The sequence below is a fragment of the Podarcis liolepis genome (genome assembly GCF_965112155.1).
Source record: "Podarcis liolepis genome assembly, chromosome: 6".
Classification (NCBI taxonomy): domain Eukaryota; kingdom Metazoa; phylum Chordata; class Lepidosauria; order Squamata; family Lacertidae; genus Podarcis; species Podarcis liolepis.
In genome coordinates, this window is record NC_139559.1 from 80,506,312 (window position 1) to 80,523,290 (window position 16,979).

Consider the following 16,979-nt stretch of genomic DNA (forward strand, 5'->3'; position numbering starts at 1 on the left):
GACATCCTTCATTTAGACCAAAATAACAGACATTTATTGTGTACCTTGCAGTCAGTGACTATTTAACAGCGAGAGACTATCACAGCGTGGGTCCTCTTTTACTTTATGTGCTCAGTAATGAAAGTCCACTATTGATTTTTCTGTAGCTGCTTGTAACTATTATAGTTGATACATCAATAGAAAAGGAAAGCACAATGTTTCATAGGAGGCAGAAAATCAGAGAATACACCATGCTGGGACAGTAAATCATGCCATAATCTCTGGAATTGATAGATGGTTACTGCTAACTTGAAACCCATGGCTTTTTCTGAAAAGACTGGCCTATAATCGCCCAATATGTCCTAACAGACTGAGTGCCCGTAATAGTGCTAAAGGACACAACACAATGTTTCATTGGGGTTTTTTTAAAGTTTCTTTTAAAAAGGTTACCGAAAGCTGGTCTGTTTTGTACTGGAAGGATTAATTTGCTCTTATATACCTTGCAGTCCAAAAAGAAAGAACAGAAATTTGGTAAGAAATTGGTAGGATTTCAAGACGGCTGAAAAGAATTAATTAGCAGAAACCACTAATTTAATCTGTAGATTGTAATTCAGATTTGCATCAAAACTGTTCTCCATATCTAGTGGTTCAATTCTGCTTAATTTACAGGTACGTACTGACTTCAATGCCAATTCAATTCATTCCAAAATTTGGTTCATATTCTCTCCATGCAGTCATGTACATCAGTGTCATGTGCAGTGGCAAGTGGCATGGCCGCAGCTGCACAGCTCACCTGACCCCTAGCTGGCTGACTCACTGCAGCATACCAGGATGAAAAGGGTGAATGGCATGGTTGTAGTGAAGTCGGCACAGTGCAAAAGTGTCAGTAGGAGTGGCAGATCAACTCTGCCAGCACATTTGCACCACGACAACCTTGCTGCCGTGCATCTCCACCTTGGTACCAAGACAGAGCTCAGGTGAGCAGCCCAGCTACTCCATGCCATCCACGGCTGATCAGGCATTAGAATGGAAATATTTTAAGGGGCAAAGCTCAGTTGCGGAGTGTGCATGCATGTTTAATCACTGTTATCACCAAGTAAAGCAACGATGGGCTCCCAAGCCATAGCTTGGGCAATGATGTTGAGTTATTCACAGTAGGAGTGGGCAAGTATAATGCAACTTCAAAATAGCACACAAGCAGTGGCCTCATTCACATGTGATGGTAAACCAAACCATGGCTTACCAGGACTGTGCAAATGTCCCAGAGAGGAGCTTGCACCTACTTTGCTCTTCCCCAGTCCTTTCAGTGTAGTGTGGTGCAGCAGCTTAATCAACGTTTGGTTGAGTGTATCATCTGAACCTAGGATTGTGGCTAAGATCTCTCCTTCCTTAACCATAATCCAAAAGTACAGGAAGGACTTTGGCTAAAGATCATGCTTAAGATGGAGAGAACTTCACCACAATCCTGGGTATGGATGATATGTGTTGCTTCTCGTGTCTGTAGTTGGGTGTCTGCAGTCTCCTCAAAACTAATGAAATTTCCACCTAATCCAGACAAAGGCTTTCAACTTTTTGTCCATCAGCTTAACCTGGGTGCTAAGTAAGTCATTGTCTCCCTACACGGGAACCTAGCTTCTGCTATGTTTTGTAATAGGGGATCATTCTCTACATTCTGCATTGCAGTTGTAGATAATTTTAAAGGATACACACTGGTATTGAGAAAATCACCAAATCGTGTTGGAGAAACTCCCAGGTTATTCTTTGATGGTACATTCCCCCTACCCATTTCCCTCCATTTTCTTGTAGCACCATGAACATGGATTATTAATGGGATGGGCAATGACACACAAGGATGTGGTTTTTATATTGAGGATAGATGGCAGGGGGAACTCACAGGGTGGATATGTGAACCTCTAAAGTGGCACTTGCCCAATCTGGTGCCCTCGAGGTGTTTTTGACTGCAATAGAGTTACACTCTCGTCAGCCCAGCACTATGCAATTGTGCTGGCTGGAACTGGTGCTGTCTGAAACATCTGGAGGGGTTCAGATTGGCAATGCCTGCTCTAAAGGCTAGGGCATAATCAAAGCACATTTATGAACCTCAGCTATGGAGAAGCAATATGGGCATATTGTTGAGGTATGGATGTTCGGCTGTTGCTCCTCATGCCATATTGAGAAGGACAGGTGACTAATGAGGCCAACCTTTCCAACTGGTACCAAGGTCATTTTTGGATTAAAATCTTGCCTGTAGCATGTTGAGTGTTTCTAAGTGCATTTTGAAAATGAAGACGTGCAGAACAGGCGGTGGTGTTGGGCCTTCATAACTGATTTGGGCAATTTCCAAAGTTAACTGAGATTTCTCAGTCTCAGATGCCCAAGCCCAGTGCAATCAATGACTGGTTAGATTAAGAATTTTGCTAAATATATTATATAGTATAAAGTGCCTGCTAAACTGTAGGACCAATCTGAGGACCAATTCACACTTTGCACTGCTGATATAGTGATATTTATTTTTAGTGGCAAGCTCTTGAAGAATGGAGATATGAGTTTGCAACACACAGTCATTAACTAGCATTCAGGTCGTCAAACTACCCTATTTATGCCACAACAAAAATATAGACTGTGACCCTTTACCATATTAAGAAAAGCAACCACTTTTACCCTACAGTTTAATGGGCTTCTTTATTATTGGGCGGCTGTCTGATTTGGCTGCAGTTTTCTCCCTTTGTGTTCATCAGCATTCAAAGGAGTATTATGTACCAGCTGTTCCAAATGCACCACACACTGCTCTTATACTAGATATGTTGGAGCAACCAGACTTAGGCGAGTGTGTGTGGGATAAACATCATTTTGAGGTTCTACCAGTTTTTGAATCCTAGGAAAAGTGAAGGGGAGTGTACCAAGACATAAGCAAGCAATTAATAAGAGCAATTATATAAAAAAAGCCCTTAGGGTAAATATTTTGTCAGATGTGATTGTTTGCGGGGAGAAAATAAGCTTAACTATCGGCACTCCTATCTATTACTGTTAGCTGCCACCCTGTAATAAATGTTATTCACTTCTTTCCTTGTTATAAATACCTATTGATTAGGTTTAAACTCTGAACTTCAAAATGAGTTATATCTGGTCATTGCTAAACTGCTTTGCTCACTAGGAAAAAAACAACCCTACCCAACACCTATTATACCACTTTAATTAAGACAAGCATCAGCTTTATGTACAATTATTTGCTTCTGCCAACTCTCTGTGGTGTAAATATTGAGCGGTCACCTCCCTTGAATGCTAATCAATCCTATCTGAATCCCAAGTGCTTCCATAAATTTCAGGAAATTTATATTTTCTGGCATTAGCTTCCCAATACATATGTTACTCAAAAATAAGGTTGCAAGATATATGCCTCTTTTTGCCTCTTACGTGGTACATTCCTCCCTCCAAATTATGATACTATATGCAGAAAGTTAAAAACATTGTCTAAATTCTAATAGTAGTGTATACACCAACGTCTTACCTATTTTAGCTGAGTTGGTGAAATATGACTAGTATACAGGCAACAAAATGTGAGGTACAGTATATGTTACAAAGGTTTTCCATAGCTATTGGAGAAATGAATTCTAACCTTCCCCCAGATACTGAGGCAGCTTAAAAAAGATATCCTCCTAAGATGTCTTGAGGTAAACCAATTCATTCATGGCAAATCATTCATGCAATACTGCAATAGGGCTCTGAATAGCCATGAGTACTTGCTGAGGGCAACGCAATCTCCTGTACATTCCTGGCTAACTGAAATGGCTGTCTTAGTCCATAGAAAGCAAAACTACAAGTAAACATGGGGGCTCCAGGCCCATCTGAGGGATTCTGAGTTTTAGTGAGATGAGGAAAATTTCTCAGAATCATTCTACATCTCCCTAGATTGCTGGACATTGAAATTAGGGGGTGAATATGGAGGTTCCTGCATATGCAGAACTTTTGAGAAATATGGAGGGAAGGGGGGGGGGGGAGAGAAATTAGATAAGGCCAGAAATTCACATTAACATGCTGAAGTATTTTCATGATTGGTTTTTTTTTTAAACCCCAGTACAAATAGCTGCAGAAACCTGGAGAACGGATTTTAAGATTGAGAAATTGAGAGTATTGCAATTGAGAGATCTATCCATCCCTAGTCTAGAGTGATGGAGTCATTTTGTCCTCGTGTTAAACATGCTAAAAGTATTTCCCTTGAAGCCACTCATATTCTATCATGTGATTCCTGCATTTCAGGGGGTTGGACTAGATGACCCTTGGGGTCCCTTCCAACCGTACAATTCTGTGATCCTATGGGGGGGGGAAATGGACCACAGTTACAAAAGACTGTCTGGATATTCCATTGAAAGCAATGGTAGGTAAAGAATAAAAAGTTTAAACAAAATGAATGAATGAGAAAAGTAGCAAAAATGCAACATTTAGCAGAAGCAGAATAAATTATGCAAGTTAAGCAAAAATATGTAAATGTGTTTCGTTTGCATATTTTAACAGGTGGCAATGAATTCAGCTTTCCCTGACACAGTGATTTGGGTCACTGTGGTTCAGGATTTAAAATGTTGTTATTAGCATCCAAAACTGTCACAAAAGATGGCACCGTATCCTGCATAAAAACTAATGCTCGCTTTGCTCTCAGCAAGAGCCTGCTGTTTGCCATACATAATGATTAAATGTTTACCATTTCTACAAGTCCCAGTTGTCTCTTGTTAAGTGAGACGTGGGATCAATAGTTGCTCTGCAATTATTTGCCCATTGATAAAGCCTTCATTTCTTAAATGAAGTACATTTATCTGTGGTCTTGACAGTGATAAGAGAACAGTACCCATCAGTCGCTGCCTATTCTAGCATTAAGCTCAGCAGACAGACAAGTGACTGGACATGGGTGAAATGATGTCTAACTTTCTTCCTATTGGCATTTCACTTTACAAACGGTTCAGATGGAAGCTTTGACAAATCACCCTTGCCGACTTCAAGTAATGAGAGCTAGCAGGACAAATGGAAAGTTTTGGTAAAGGGAAAACAATGACTGGATTGCCATTGATATGGCTGGGACTGTTGGCAGTAAGGCAGAGAAAACAGGGGAAATAGTCAGGCCACACCTGAAAACAAAAGGCTAAAGAAAAACAACTTTTGTTCCTTAAGTAAAAAACTAATGTAAACAATTTCAAAGAATACTATTATAGTCATAGGTCTGACTTTGCTGGATGACTGAATCTAGTTCCTGCTGTATTGATCCAAAATTTGATAAATTAATTTTAGGCCACATTCTAAATTGTGGAAAGAAGTCTAAGCCGAGGGCCTACCTCTAAGTAAATATATTTAGGACCAAAGTAGGGATGCTCAAGAAAGTTTGTTATTATCCCAGCTGGCTTTGATTTATTTTTATCCTCCTGCCCCCAGATTTATCTCAAGTTTTGGTTTCAGGCAAAATTTTGTGGTAACTGAGGGGGGTGTGCCAAGTCATCCTGAGCTTTCACTAATTGTCATGAGGTTCATTTGACACCTCTGTTGTTCTGCCCGAGCAAAAATAATGGAATTTGCCTTAAAGTTCACTTTCAGTAAAACTATGTGACAACGCTAGAACCGATTGTTAATGATTTTTTTAAAAAAAAATTAACAAGGGAATAAGTAATAAATGAAACACCAACTTTTGTTCAGATTATTATTTTATTTCTGCATTGCAAGGGTTTGGGCTAGATGACCCTTGAGTCCCTTCCTACAGTTCTGTGATTCTATTCATTGTGAAAACATCTTAGGCAGCAATCCTATACCCCCTTACTGAGGAGTGAGCCCTACTGAACCCAAAGTGACTATTTCAGTAGGCACACCAAGGATTGCTCCATTATTTAGCAACAGCTATTACTATGTGAAATGAGAGTATCTGATTTCAAACTTTACTTAGAAAATGGTTAGTTGTTACTGTGGCCTTGGTCACACATAATCATACACCATAGTTTGTTGGCCCTGCAATTCTTCTCAAAAAGAAGTTCGCATGGCTCCCTCAAGCTAAAAATCAAGACAGCAAGCTAAGATGATAATGTTTCAGGGAGTCTTTGAGCTAATTGACTGGCTGGCTGTTGTCATATCCCTTTAACCGTTTTTGGGGCTGCTTGCTGTGGTTTTAATATTTGTAGTTACCGTATATATTATTTATTGCTTATTTGATTATTCTGTTTTTATCTTTTTTTATTTGCTTGCTTGCTTGCTTGCTTTATAAGGGTAGAAAGGTGCAACACAAATGTTTTAGATTACTAAGAGAACCAGATGTCAAATGCTGAGAGTTGCACTCAGTTTCTCATTTGAGACCAAGATTGTCTCCTTGCCAGAGAGCCTCAAGTGACAGGACACAGAATGGTAGATGTTCTAAATGAATGCAAAGTACTGGGAGCTGCTGATGAAAGTGATCAAACGTAAAGACTGTTTAAAGTAAACGTGAGCATTTTCCAAATGTAATTCAGATATTCAGCTAATTTAAAATACCACTGAAGTGCGAAGGATCTCTTTAAATATTTCATCACAGAGTAGGCTGTATAGCTCCTTAGACGTTTGGGTTGCACTGCCTAATGTGTGTGAAAATATATTACATTCCAAACTAAGGTAAGAGATGCCCATTGGGAAGAAAATCAGCTTCCACGAGCCCCTGTGCTCACTTAACTCTGGATCCAACCCACAATCTCTTAAAGCGAAATGTGCAACCCTCTTATGAGCTCCTGATCACCTTATGAAAGGTGCTTTTAGGTTGCTTTGCTTTGAAAACTGTAGGGAAAACATCTTCATCTGTCACCATGTGGCACTATATTATATGTATTTATCCAATGGCTTGATTCTAGGAGCCAGGGACTGGCAAATGACCACTAATAAATCCAGGTTACTTGTTAGGTTATTTCATGCCTAGTAACCACCTGAATTCAGGAACTGCTTCAGAGATAATACCCTAATTATAAACGTTTCTTTGATTAAAGCAACCAATTATGCACTTTTACTGAGGAAGTACTGTATCTAAATAATAAACTAGTGAGTTGTTTCTTTTGCTTTAAATCAGTTATATGAATTGGTCTTTCTTCTTCTTCTTCTTCTTCTTCTTCTTCTTCTTCTTCTTCTTCTTCTTCTTCTTCGTGATTTTATTATCTTGATTTCAGTCAATCCACCCTGGTTTACGATATTAAAAATGTGCATGTTTTGAATCTGCCAAATTCAGGAAAAACTGCTGAGTTCCAAAATGAGAGGAAGGATGAGGGGATTAAGTTAGAACGCAGCCAGCTGAGAATGACATTTGAATTTCTAGGTATGATCTGATGACAAGAAAGGCCTAAGGAAATCCTTTGAGGGGAAAGTTCTCCAAGCAGAGGCCAGGCACAGTGCACAAGAGACCATTAGTTTGACATCCTGTTCTGCAGTCCAGGCGATTAGAAAGGCCAGAACTGAAACTGTACAGCATGCCAGTAGACCATGATATCCTTAATGGGCACAGAATAGTGTTTTGTACCAATGTGTCTACAGTGGCACAAGGGCACATGCCCCTTTGGTTCTGTACATTGGGCACATCTCAAAGGCATGGAACAGTTTGTGGCATGAACTTTCTTTAACCTTGAAACCTGTTGAAATGATGAAGGGGCCTGATCCTGGTAACCAGATAGTATCATTCTAAAGAAACACACTAGCTTGTGTGACAATTGTCTGCCATTGGCTCTGGCTTCACCTGTTATTGGTGCTGGCTGTGCCTGTCATTGGCTCTGATTTTGCCTAATATTAGCTTCTCTGTTTTAATGATTTTTAAAAGCATGATGTTGGTTCTTCCTCCTCGGTGTGATACATTTTTATTTGCAGTCTCACATAATGGATACTGGTGGGTGGGGGTGATGGAAGAATCAGCCAGTACTACACTGGGCATTAAGGCGCCTGGATATTTTTCTTTCTTTCCTTGCCTTCCATTCAGCGCCAGGAATGTTTTTTCTTTTTTGTTTTAAGCGAGTACTGCTGCCAGTGGTGTTTCCCCTCAAGTTGGCCAACCATTGCCACTTCTGCCCTTTCTGCTTGTCCAGAGCAACACAGGTAATGGATTCTCCATGCCTGCAGAAAGCAGGGTTGAAGTCACTGCCCATCAGCTGGTGACTTAAAGCCTGCTGGATCAGCTTTGTCACCAAGTTCCTCATGGTGAACTTGCTCACACAGCCAATCCTTCCAGTACAGCCCTATGGTCAGGGCTTGCAAAGCCCTTTGCACAGTGTTTTCCAAGTGCCCGACAGCCAGCTGGTTGCCTGAAGTTTGGGAAGCAATGCACAAAGGACCTTGCAGGCCATGAGAGCAGCCCAACACATATGCCACACCCAGGACTGGCAAAATCCCTTATACTGTGGTTCCCCCAAGTGTAGGACAACTCACTTGTCAATCATTTGATGTCAATTTGGTTGTGGAATTCAGTTCCACAGCTGATCCAGCCCCCTCTTTACCTGCTCCATACCTGATGTCACAAAGTCTCACTATTCATTAGCATTTTGTAAGACTGGTTCTGATGCTTTGGCTCTGCTTGTGCTGTGGCTGTCTTGGTCTTACTTTTTAGCTCTTATGTGATAATTTTAACTCTCCATATGACTTGATGGATTTGAATGCGGTTGCTCTTCATTTTTTTTTTTAAATCTCTGCTGTGTTTTTAAAATGGTAAAATTTATATTTTTGTCTTCTATAATATAGTCTTTTTTCTACATCACTCAGAGAACCATACTATGGATATAATACAATAATTGTGTATTTTTCCAGACCTCAACGATGACAAACGATACACTCTAATTTAGAAAAATAGGTAATGTTGAGACATATAAGCAATAATTAAATGGCGGCAGTACCTACCTAAACTGAATAGCACCAAAAATTTGAGACACACAAACTCTCGTAGATCAAACTGCAGAGATCGTAGTTTTGCTACTAGCTCCTGTGCATGGCTCATAAGATTGTTGAGTGTGACTCCTGCCTGAGATGCTATTACAGCGTAATCCACCTGCAAAAGAGTAATATTTACATTGAGTTATCTTAACCAGATACATTAATACTGCTATTTCATACTTTTGCTCAATTATTCCTGGGACTTCTAACAGCTTTGGAAGGAAAGGTCATTTTCACTGGGCCCCCAGCATCAGGTTTTGCTGTCTTGATCCTTACCTGGCTCTGCTATAGTAGCTCCACTACAGCAGAGGTGTGGGGTGGAGACACATGAAATGAAAGCACGCATTTAACATCACATGTAGCCTAACTTATTTTTCTGCTTGTTTGCTTAACACCATACTATGTCCCTCTAAGCTCCTCTGAGGCAGAGTGGAACGCAAATATAATTTTGAAAGACATGTATGCTTTTCACACACAAAGAATAAAACCTTAAACATACATTACTGCTAAATAGTGCTCTATTTATCTCTCTATGCTGCTTTTATTCTTTATTGCATTATTTTGATGCATTTTTAAAGTCAGTATGAACCACTCTGGGATTTAGATATTGAAGAGCGGCACATAACTATTTTAAATAAGAAATTAAATGCCTTCTCAGTTCAAAAGGCCTTACATCGTTTCCTGGACAGTATCTAATGGGGAATATGTATCAGCTGATGCACAGCTTAACTATCTTGTCCTCTTCTGTTTCTTCAAACCTTTATACTCCTGTGGCCCTTGGACTTAGTACAGTAGTACCTCAGGTAACAAACACCTCAGTTCACAAACACTTTGGGTTATAGTCTCTGCTAACCCGGAAGTAGCACCTCGGGTTAAGAACTTTACCTCGCGCAGCGGCAGTGGGAAGGCCCATTAGCTAAAGTGGTACCTCAGGTTAAGAACGGTTTCAGGTTAAGAACAGACCTCTGAAACGAATTAAGTTTGTAACCAGAGGTACCACTGTAGATAAAGGTTCATTTGATGTACACAACTGCCATATCTGTTTTTCATTTGTTTGTTGTTTTTAGGCTACTGTTCGAGCCTTCCTGAGAAAAGTAATTATTAACATTGATGCACCACTTTTTGAGAGTTTAATGCTGCAGTCTAAAGACACCATTGAATGTAGTGGAACTTTTAACAGTCAACATTGTGTGTTTATTTAATTTAGCTAACACTATCAATCATCCTTGAGGAGTTTTCATAAAAACATCAAGGCAACAAATATAAATAAAAGTCACCAGTACAGTCGTACCTTGGTTTTTGAACGGAATCCATTCCGGAAGTCAGTTTGACTTCTGAAAATGTTCGGAAACCAAGGTGCGGCTTCCAACTGGCTGCAGGAGCTTCCTGCACTCAATTGGAAGCTGCAGAAGCCGCGTCGGACGTTTGGGTGCCAAATAATGTTTGCAAACCGGAACACTCACTTCCGAGTTTGCGGCATTCGGGAGCCAAAACATCCGAGTTGCAAGGCATTCGACAACCAAGGTACGACTGTATAACATCCAGAACATTCAGTACAGCTGTGGAAGAAACAAATGACTGCTGAAAACCAATCAGCCACTTGGCCAAATTCAGCCCCTGAGGATTCAGCAGATACCCCACCACCTTACTTCCAGAATGACTCATTAAGTATCTCTGGCAGGGATATCACCTGCAGAAACTTCTGCCTACCCAGGGAAGGTGCACCAGTTGAGCTCCCCTACCAGTGGAAGCCAGAGGAACAAGACAGGGCTAGGCCGAGGGAAACCTCTGCCTCACCCAAATTCCATCTAGTCCAGTGGACTGGGAGTTTGGACAGTGGGCTGAACCACCTTTTTCAATAAATGAAGACATAAAACTGTGCCTGTAATGTAAGCAAATGACATTTATGTAAATCATTTTACAGCCCTACCCCAGGACATTAGCTAGGCTACTGTTTTTAGAAAAGTGTAATTCCTGCTGAGACATCTAATTTGCAGCTGAACTTCCCCTCTGTGATGTATTGGGAGGGCATGTGGGAATCCCTTGGTGAGGTAACCAATTGCTGTTTCCACACAAGAGAAAATATGATCTTCACTTCTTAATAATAAGTTAAGATGTTGGGATGAATGTCAAGAATATCGCTGCCTGTACCACTGAGATGATAACATAATGGGAAACCCCAATAGGTAGATTCTTCCACCCTCTGCTACTGGAAGGCTCTTAGGCAACTAGCTGCTCTTTCAGATGCATTTAATATTTGCAGAACCAGCAAATTTGTCTGGGAGGCAAGTCTTCATCTGCCACTCACCCAGAGCCGACTGTATTAAATTTTTATATTTATTGACATTTCATTACCATAATTGACTGCACTTGGTTCCCTAGTAGAAGGCACAGGGATGCCTCCTAAGCAGGAGAATTGGTCCCTTGAGTCAGATTTGCAATTAAAAACAAGGCAGAATGGATTTTTTTTATTGTGTAAATATGATGAGTTGAATTTTCAGCTTTAACTAGAGAATACAGAGCACCGAGAAAACCTTTTTCACGAGTGAGCAAAATTATGAGTCAGTGGAAAGACGACCCCCAAAGGTGTCAATCAGTTTATATAAACTCAACTGTGCATGAAAAAGCCCCAGTTAATGTCTCTTCTAGGGGGGGTGGGGAGGAAGTGTTATTATTAAAGTGAATATTATCTTCTCTGCGTAGTCTATGGGCTACTTATCTATGAAAAGGGTAGCCTTTTGAGCCAATATATTAGAGTGTGAATGAAAATGATAGGGGGGGGGAGGAATGTGAGGTACAGCTTGCCCTATGGGTGGATATTATCCAGATATTTAAGACCTACACATGACCATGTTCACTGAGCGACTCCTTCTAGAATGATGACTGCATGATGCTCTGTAAGTACTGCTTGAAACTTTGCACACCACAGACAGGACAGTGGTCTGTTTCAGATATTTGAAAGTGGTCTGATAGATGTATTGTTGTGAAAGATGAGTACACTCATTTATTTTGCTTTTGTTTTGGACAGTTTTTGCTATGCTTCAAAAACTGGAAACCAAGAACCACTTGGCCAAATAGAATAGTATAACTGATGATAGAGTATCTTAATTGCAGCTCTAGCATATGACCCACAACCCTCTGAAAGACCAACTCTAGAAAGGATTGCTTCATGCAGCCAATACACCTCAAACTGTGGTTTGTGCCTAGCAAATGTTCACTACCATTTAGAATTTCCAAGCTGTGGTGGATTTTGCTGGGACTTCCCCATCCAACAGGAGAAATATACTCCAGTAGAAGTGTACATTTTCCATGCAGATAGGAGTATTTTGTGTAGGCTTCCTAGCTGGGTCAAAAAACAAATGCATATAGTTGTGCTGAATATTCTCCCATCCACTGAAGCTGAAAAATCTTTGGTTTCTGTTCTTGCATACATTCTTGCACCCGTTTCCACTCCTTTCAAGAGATAGCACATTTTTTCTCAATTTCAGCTGGAAATTGATGTAAGTTCTTAGCTGTTAAAAAGTTTTTACCTGCCTGCGAGAAAGCAAGACTTAAATAGAAACCTTAAGGGTGCCCAAGATACAGAGGAAACCTAGAAGGCCTGTTGAACCACAACTTTCTGTACTTATGATGGCAATTGTGCAATATTGGGAAAGGGTTCTTAAAATCATTTTTTGAAATAACAGAGTATGACCTATCTGTTGATTCTGTAGTTATCTTGTTCAAATTGACAGGCTGGAAACAGTGTAAAAATGGGGGGTCTGGTTATGAATCTTTTAGCTAAGATTACAGTTGCAAAGCAGCGTAACTTCCTCCAATGTCCCATCTGCTAAGAAATAGTTGATAAAGGTCTTAGAGGTAGTGGAAATTGGCAAGTTAACTGCAGTGGCTTATCTGAGCATTGGGAAAGGTAATAGTGACATGTTGTTAATACATTAGTCTCTGTTTATTAGATGCTGGGATAAACGTTTTTGCAGAGTGGAGGTTGAAAGGCATTTGCTTTCAGTTCTGTGAATGATTAAAGTTAATGATCCATGTAGTTAATTAGAACTTAGTCTTTGTTGTTGTTGAATGCATTAAGGTAAGGGGAACTTTCTTTAGTTTTTCTATTTTTAATCTTAGTTTCTTCCTTGTGTGTTGCGTTTCAGGAAGGTGGTAGATGAAATTGTTCTTTCAGTGTTTTGACTAGGATCTGATCTTGGCACTAGTGCAATTTCACAAGTCAGACTCTTGCACTAGAAGCAAATGTGTGCCATGATGAGTCTTAGGCAACCTTTTCTCTTCAAGCAGTATTTCCTGTTAAAATGATTATACTGTCAGTGAAACTAATTTAGCATCCCCCCCAATACAAATTTACATGATAAACAATGATAACTTTATGATTACAAATTGCATTTTATCTGCAAAGATCGTAGATAACATTTATATAATGGAAATATTATATAAATATTTCTTCAGCAAGTACTTTACTGCAGGAAAGCAGAGGACTTTCATACATTAAGAGTGGGAATGGGTTCCTCCTAGATAGAGACAGCAGGCATCGTGAAATCAAATTAATTAAAATTGTGATGACTTGTACAGTGTACGATGCCTGCCATTTTAACATGATATGCCAATAATAGAAGATAATGAATTAAGTTGCCAGCAGACCTCTCCCTCAGGATGATGTTACAGAGGTTGCTAATTAGTTCTAATATGCAAATAGTAAAACTGATAATGCTTCAAAGTGCTATAAAATATCTTATACATTTATGGGCCATTGGTGCATTACGAACAATGAAAAATGCCATTTCCTGCGCTGGTTCCTGCTTCTAGACATATAGAGGGGAGATGCCAAATAGCTATGGCAGGGGTGGGCATGTGGGATCTGCTTTTTTTTTTTTTTACTAGAACCCTGTGGTCTACCACCCAGAGCCAAGTGCAAAAAAAGGGGAAACACAAGGAATTAAGGAACATAGTGCCTATGAGTACCGGGGGTGTCTTGAATCTGTGAGCAGTACCAGAAACAGGCTCCCAAGTCCTGTTTCCCCCAAGTCCTGTTCCCTCCCCCTCAAGTATTTTATTTTATTTTATTGCTAATAACCTTAAGGTTAGAGCAGTAGGACAGCAGAGCATTGGTCTAGTATTGCTCACAGTGACTGGCAACAGCTCTTCAGGGGGCTTTCCCAGCCATACTTGGGCATGCCAGGTATTGAACCTGGAAAGCAGGTGCTCTAACACTGAGCTAAAGCCCTAAGCAACTAGCTGATCTGCAAAGCAACCATAGGTCTACCAGTAGATCCTGATCCTCCACCTCCCCATTGTTTAGTAGATTCTTGTGCAGACAGGCATAGGCAAACTCGGCCCTCCAGATGTTTTGGGACTACAACTCCCATCATCCTTGACCACAGGTCCTGTTAGCTAGGGATGATGGGAGTTGTAGTCCCAAAACATCTGAAGGGTCGAGTTTGCCTATTCCTGCTCTTGTGTGTGTGCATTCCTAGCTGAACTCTGCAAAGCAAAGCTTGATGGCTTTAGCATGGAGCAAGTGAGACCTATCCTATTACAACTGAATCAAGAAACTTAACGCACTCTGTGCACTTGGCACTAAGAAGATTTACAGCCCTATCCCAAAAATCTTGCTACACCAGCAAGTAAGTGCTTTGGAAGGGGCATTCCGACTGCTGCATCAGTGCAAAGTCATCAGCTGTCGTTGCTTGAAGGTGAGAAGCTGAAAGAAGGGGAAATGCTTAGGATCAGCTTTGAGCCTTGGCTTAAACAATGGCTAGTTTCATTAGAAGTCAACTTCACACCTAGGATTATAAAAGTTGGTTTGTTGACCTAATCATTATTTGTTTTAAGCCGGGATTCCTGGATTGAATATAATGGTGAGCTGAGAGATTCCTGTAAAAGCAAAACTAAACTCTGCCAAATTCTTCCTCCTAGTTATGGAAGAGAAGCACTTGGGAAGGGGAGCATGTGAGTCTCATCCTTTGCTTCGGTTTGTTTAGGCTGTTCCGTACTGTGCTAAACCATGGCTTCATGTTATGCGCAGTTGCAGTGTTTCTACTTTGGAACTCCCTGCCCATTGACATTATGCAAGCACCCTCACTATATTGTTTTTATTTGCATGCTGAAACCTTCTTTGAAAATTTCAGCGGGCCTACCTAGACATATAGTTCAGTTATTTACATATATATATATATATATATATATATATATATATATATATATATAAAGTTTTACTGGGTTTTTTTTTCTGTGTTTCATCCACAGTAATATTTTGCATATATGTAACAGCTCTGTGAATTTCAGTTGTGTTTTATTATGTACATCACTCAGAAAGTTTTGTGATTACATGTTTTACACAATCTTTCCAAATAAAAATAAATATATTTGTATTATGAATAGCTTTGGCAGGCTTGGCAGGCTAAGAAAGCAGGATATATATATAATTACCGTAAAGGAGCTGACTGAAAATATCCTTATTTTTAAGCTGCTCAGGTGCAGACAAGGAAGTAGCTCTTGTACTTATCCTGCTATACAAGGCGGATGGGGACCTTGGTAATTTCAAACACCCCCACCCTGCTCAATGAATACATTAAATAAGGTACCAGAAAATACGCCTTGAAGTATCTTAAAGACTAACTAGCATTATTACATAAGCTTTCATGGACTACAAAAACTATGCTGAGCATGTGCAGTTTCATAACTCTCTGCAAAACACACATACACACACACACACACACACACACACACACACACACGATTCTGGCAACCTTAAGAAAAAAGAAAACACTGAGCATGTTTTGTGCTGTATTTTACACTCGATTCTCATTATTTTTAGCTCACTTCATATTCTGGGTCAGTCTCCAACTCTCAGCCTAACCTGTTCTACATGGCTGCTGTGACGACATGGAAGGTGGCATAAAATGGCTGCAAAAAGTGGACTTGGTGCTTGTATCATAGACATCCTCTTTTGGTTCTTCTACCCAGAGGCCATATTTTTCAACCAGTCTTAATCTATCTTGATTATAGCACATTTTACTGATGGCCCAAGTTCTACTTGTGTTCAGTTGTGCAGAAGATTCATTCCTAAGAGGAATTATCTTAGGTCTGTAGTCACTGGGGAAGGGGGAAGCTGTGGAAAGCAGAGTAGTGTGTTTTAATTTAATTTAAAACTTTTACTATTTTGATTTTGAAGGTAAAGTAGTAAGGGGTCAGTATTTTTCCTGACTGCCCAATTAAAAAATAAAATAAAGCATTCTCCTACTAATCCAATGTTCTGCCCCAACAGCAAAATCTATGAGATATAACTAGCATGGTTTTTAAATGGTATAATGTTCCCCCCTAATAATAATTTTATTGTGTTAAAATTATTGTTGATTTTATCACTCTCTTTTATAAAATAATAATGAATATAGTGGGCTGTGCGTATTAGTATGAGTTTTGTATGTGTTTGGTCTGGTTGGCCAAAGAGCAATGAACTATTTCTTTCAATGTATTGTTTGTTGTTTAGTCGTGTCTGACTCTTCGTGACCCCATGGACTAGAGCACGCCTGGCACTCTTGTCATCCACTGCCTCCTGCAGTTTGGTCAAACTAATATTGGTAGCTTCAAGAACACTGTCCAACCATCTCGTCCTCTGTTGTCCCCTTTTCCTTGTGCCCTCAATCTTTCCTAACATCAGGGTCTTTTCCAGGGAGTCTTCTCTTCTCATGAGGTGGCCAAAGTATTGGAGCCTCAGCCTCAGAATCTGTCCTTCCAATGAGCACTCAAGACTGATTTCTATAAGAATGGATAGGTTTGATCTTCTTGCAGTCCATGGGACTCTCAAGAGTCTCCTGCAGCACTATAATTCAAAAGCATCAATTCTTTGGCGATCAGCCTTCTTTTATGGTCCAGCTCTCACTTCCATACATCAATACTGGGAAAACCATAGTTTTAACTATACGGACCTTTGTTGGCAAGGTGATGTCTCTGCTTTTTAAGATGCTGTCTAGGTTTATCATCGCTTTTCTCCCAAGAAGCAGGCGTCTTTTAATTTCGTGACTGTTGTCACCATCTGCAGTGATCATGGAGCCCCAAGGAAGTAAAATCTCTCACTGCCTCCATTTCTTCCC

At 40.1% G+C, this 16,979-nt stretch overlaps 1 protein-coding gene and 1 long non-coding RNA gene across 10 annotated transcripts in view; one reads left to right on the forward strand and one right to left on the reverse strand.

The window, feature by feature from the left end:
• Nucleotides 1-16,979, forward strand: part of LOC310708494 — a 142,888-nt gene that overhangs the window by 79,393 nt on the left and 46,516 nt on the right. The gene's annotated exons all lie outside the window — the stretch shown is intronic.
• The window catches only part of NR5A2 (nuclear receptor subfamily 5 group A member 2), a 116,525-nt gene that overhangs the window by 15,578 nt on the left and 83,968 nt on the right, over nucleotides 1-16,979 (reverse strand). For 8 of the 9 annotated variants that reach the window (XR_014527019.1, XR_014527020.1, XR_014527021.1 and 5 more), the window contains exon 6: nucleotides 8,845-8,992. Coding sequence is in view for 4 of the 9 variants with exons in the window: in XM_083506817.1 (XP_083362943.1) it covers nucleotides 8,845-8,992 (148 nt within the window). In the remaining 5 variants the exon portion in view is untranslated. Of the gene's footprint in view, nucleotides 1-7,015; nucleotides 8,521-8,578; nucleotides 8,993-16,979 lie in introns of those variants that run through there. The other variant, XR_014527023.1, reaches the window with a different exon arrangement.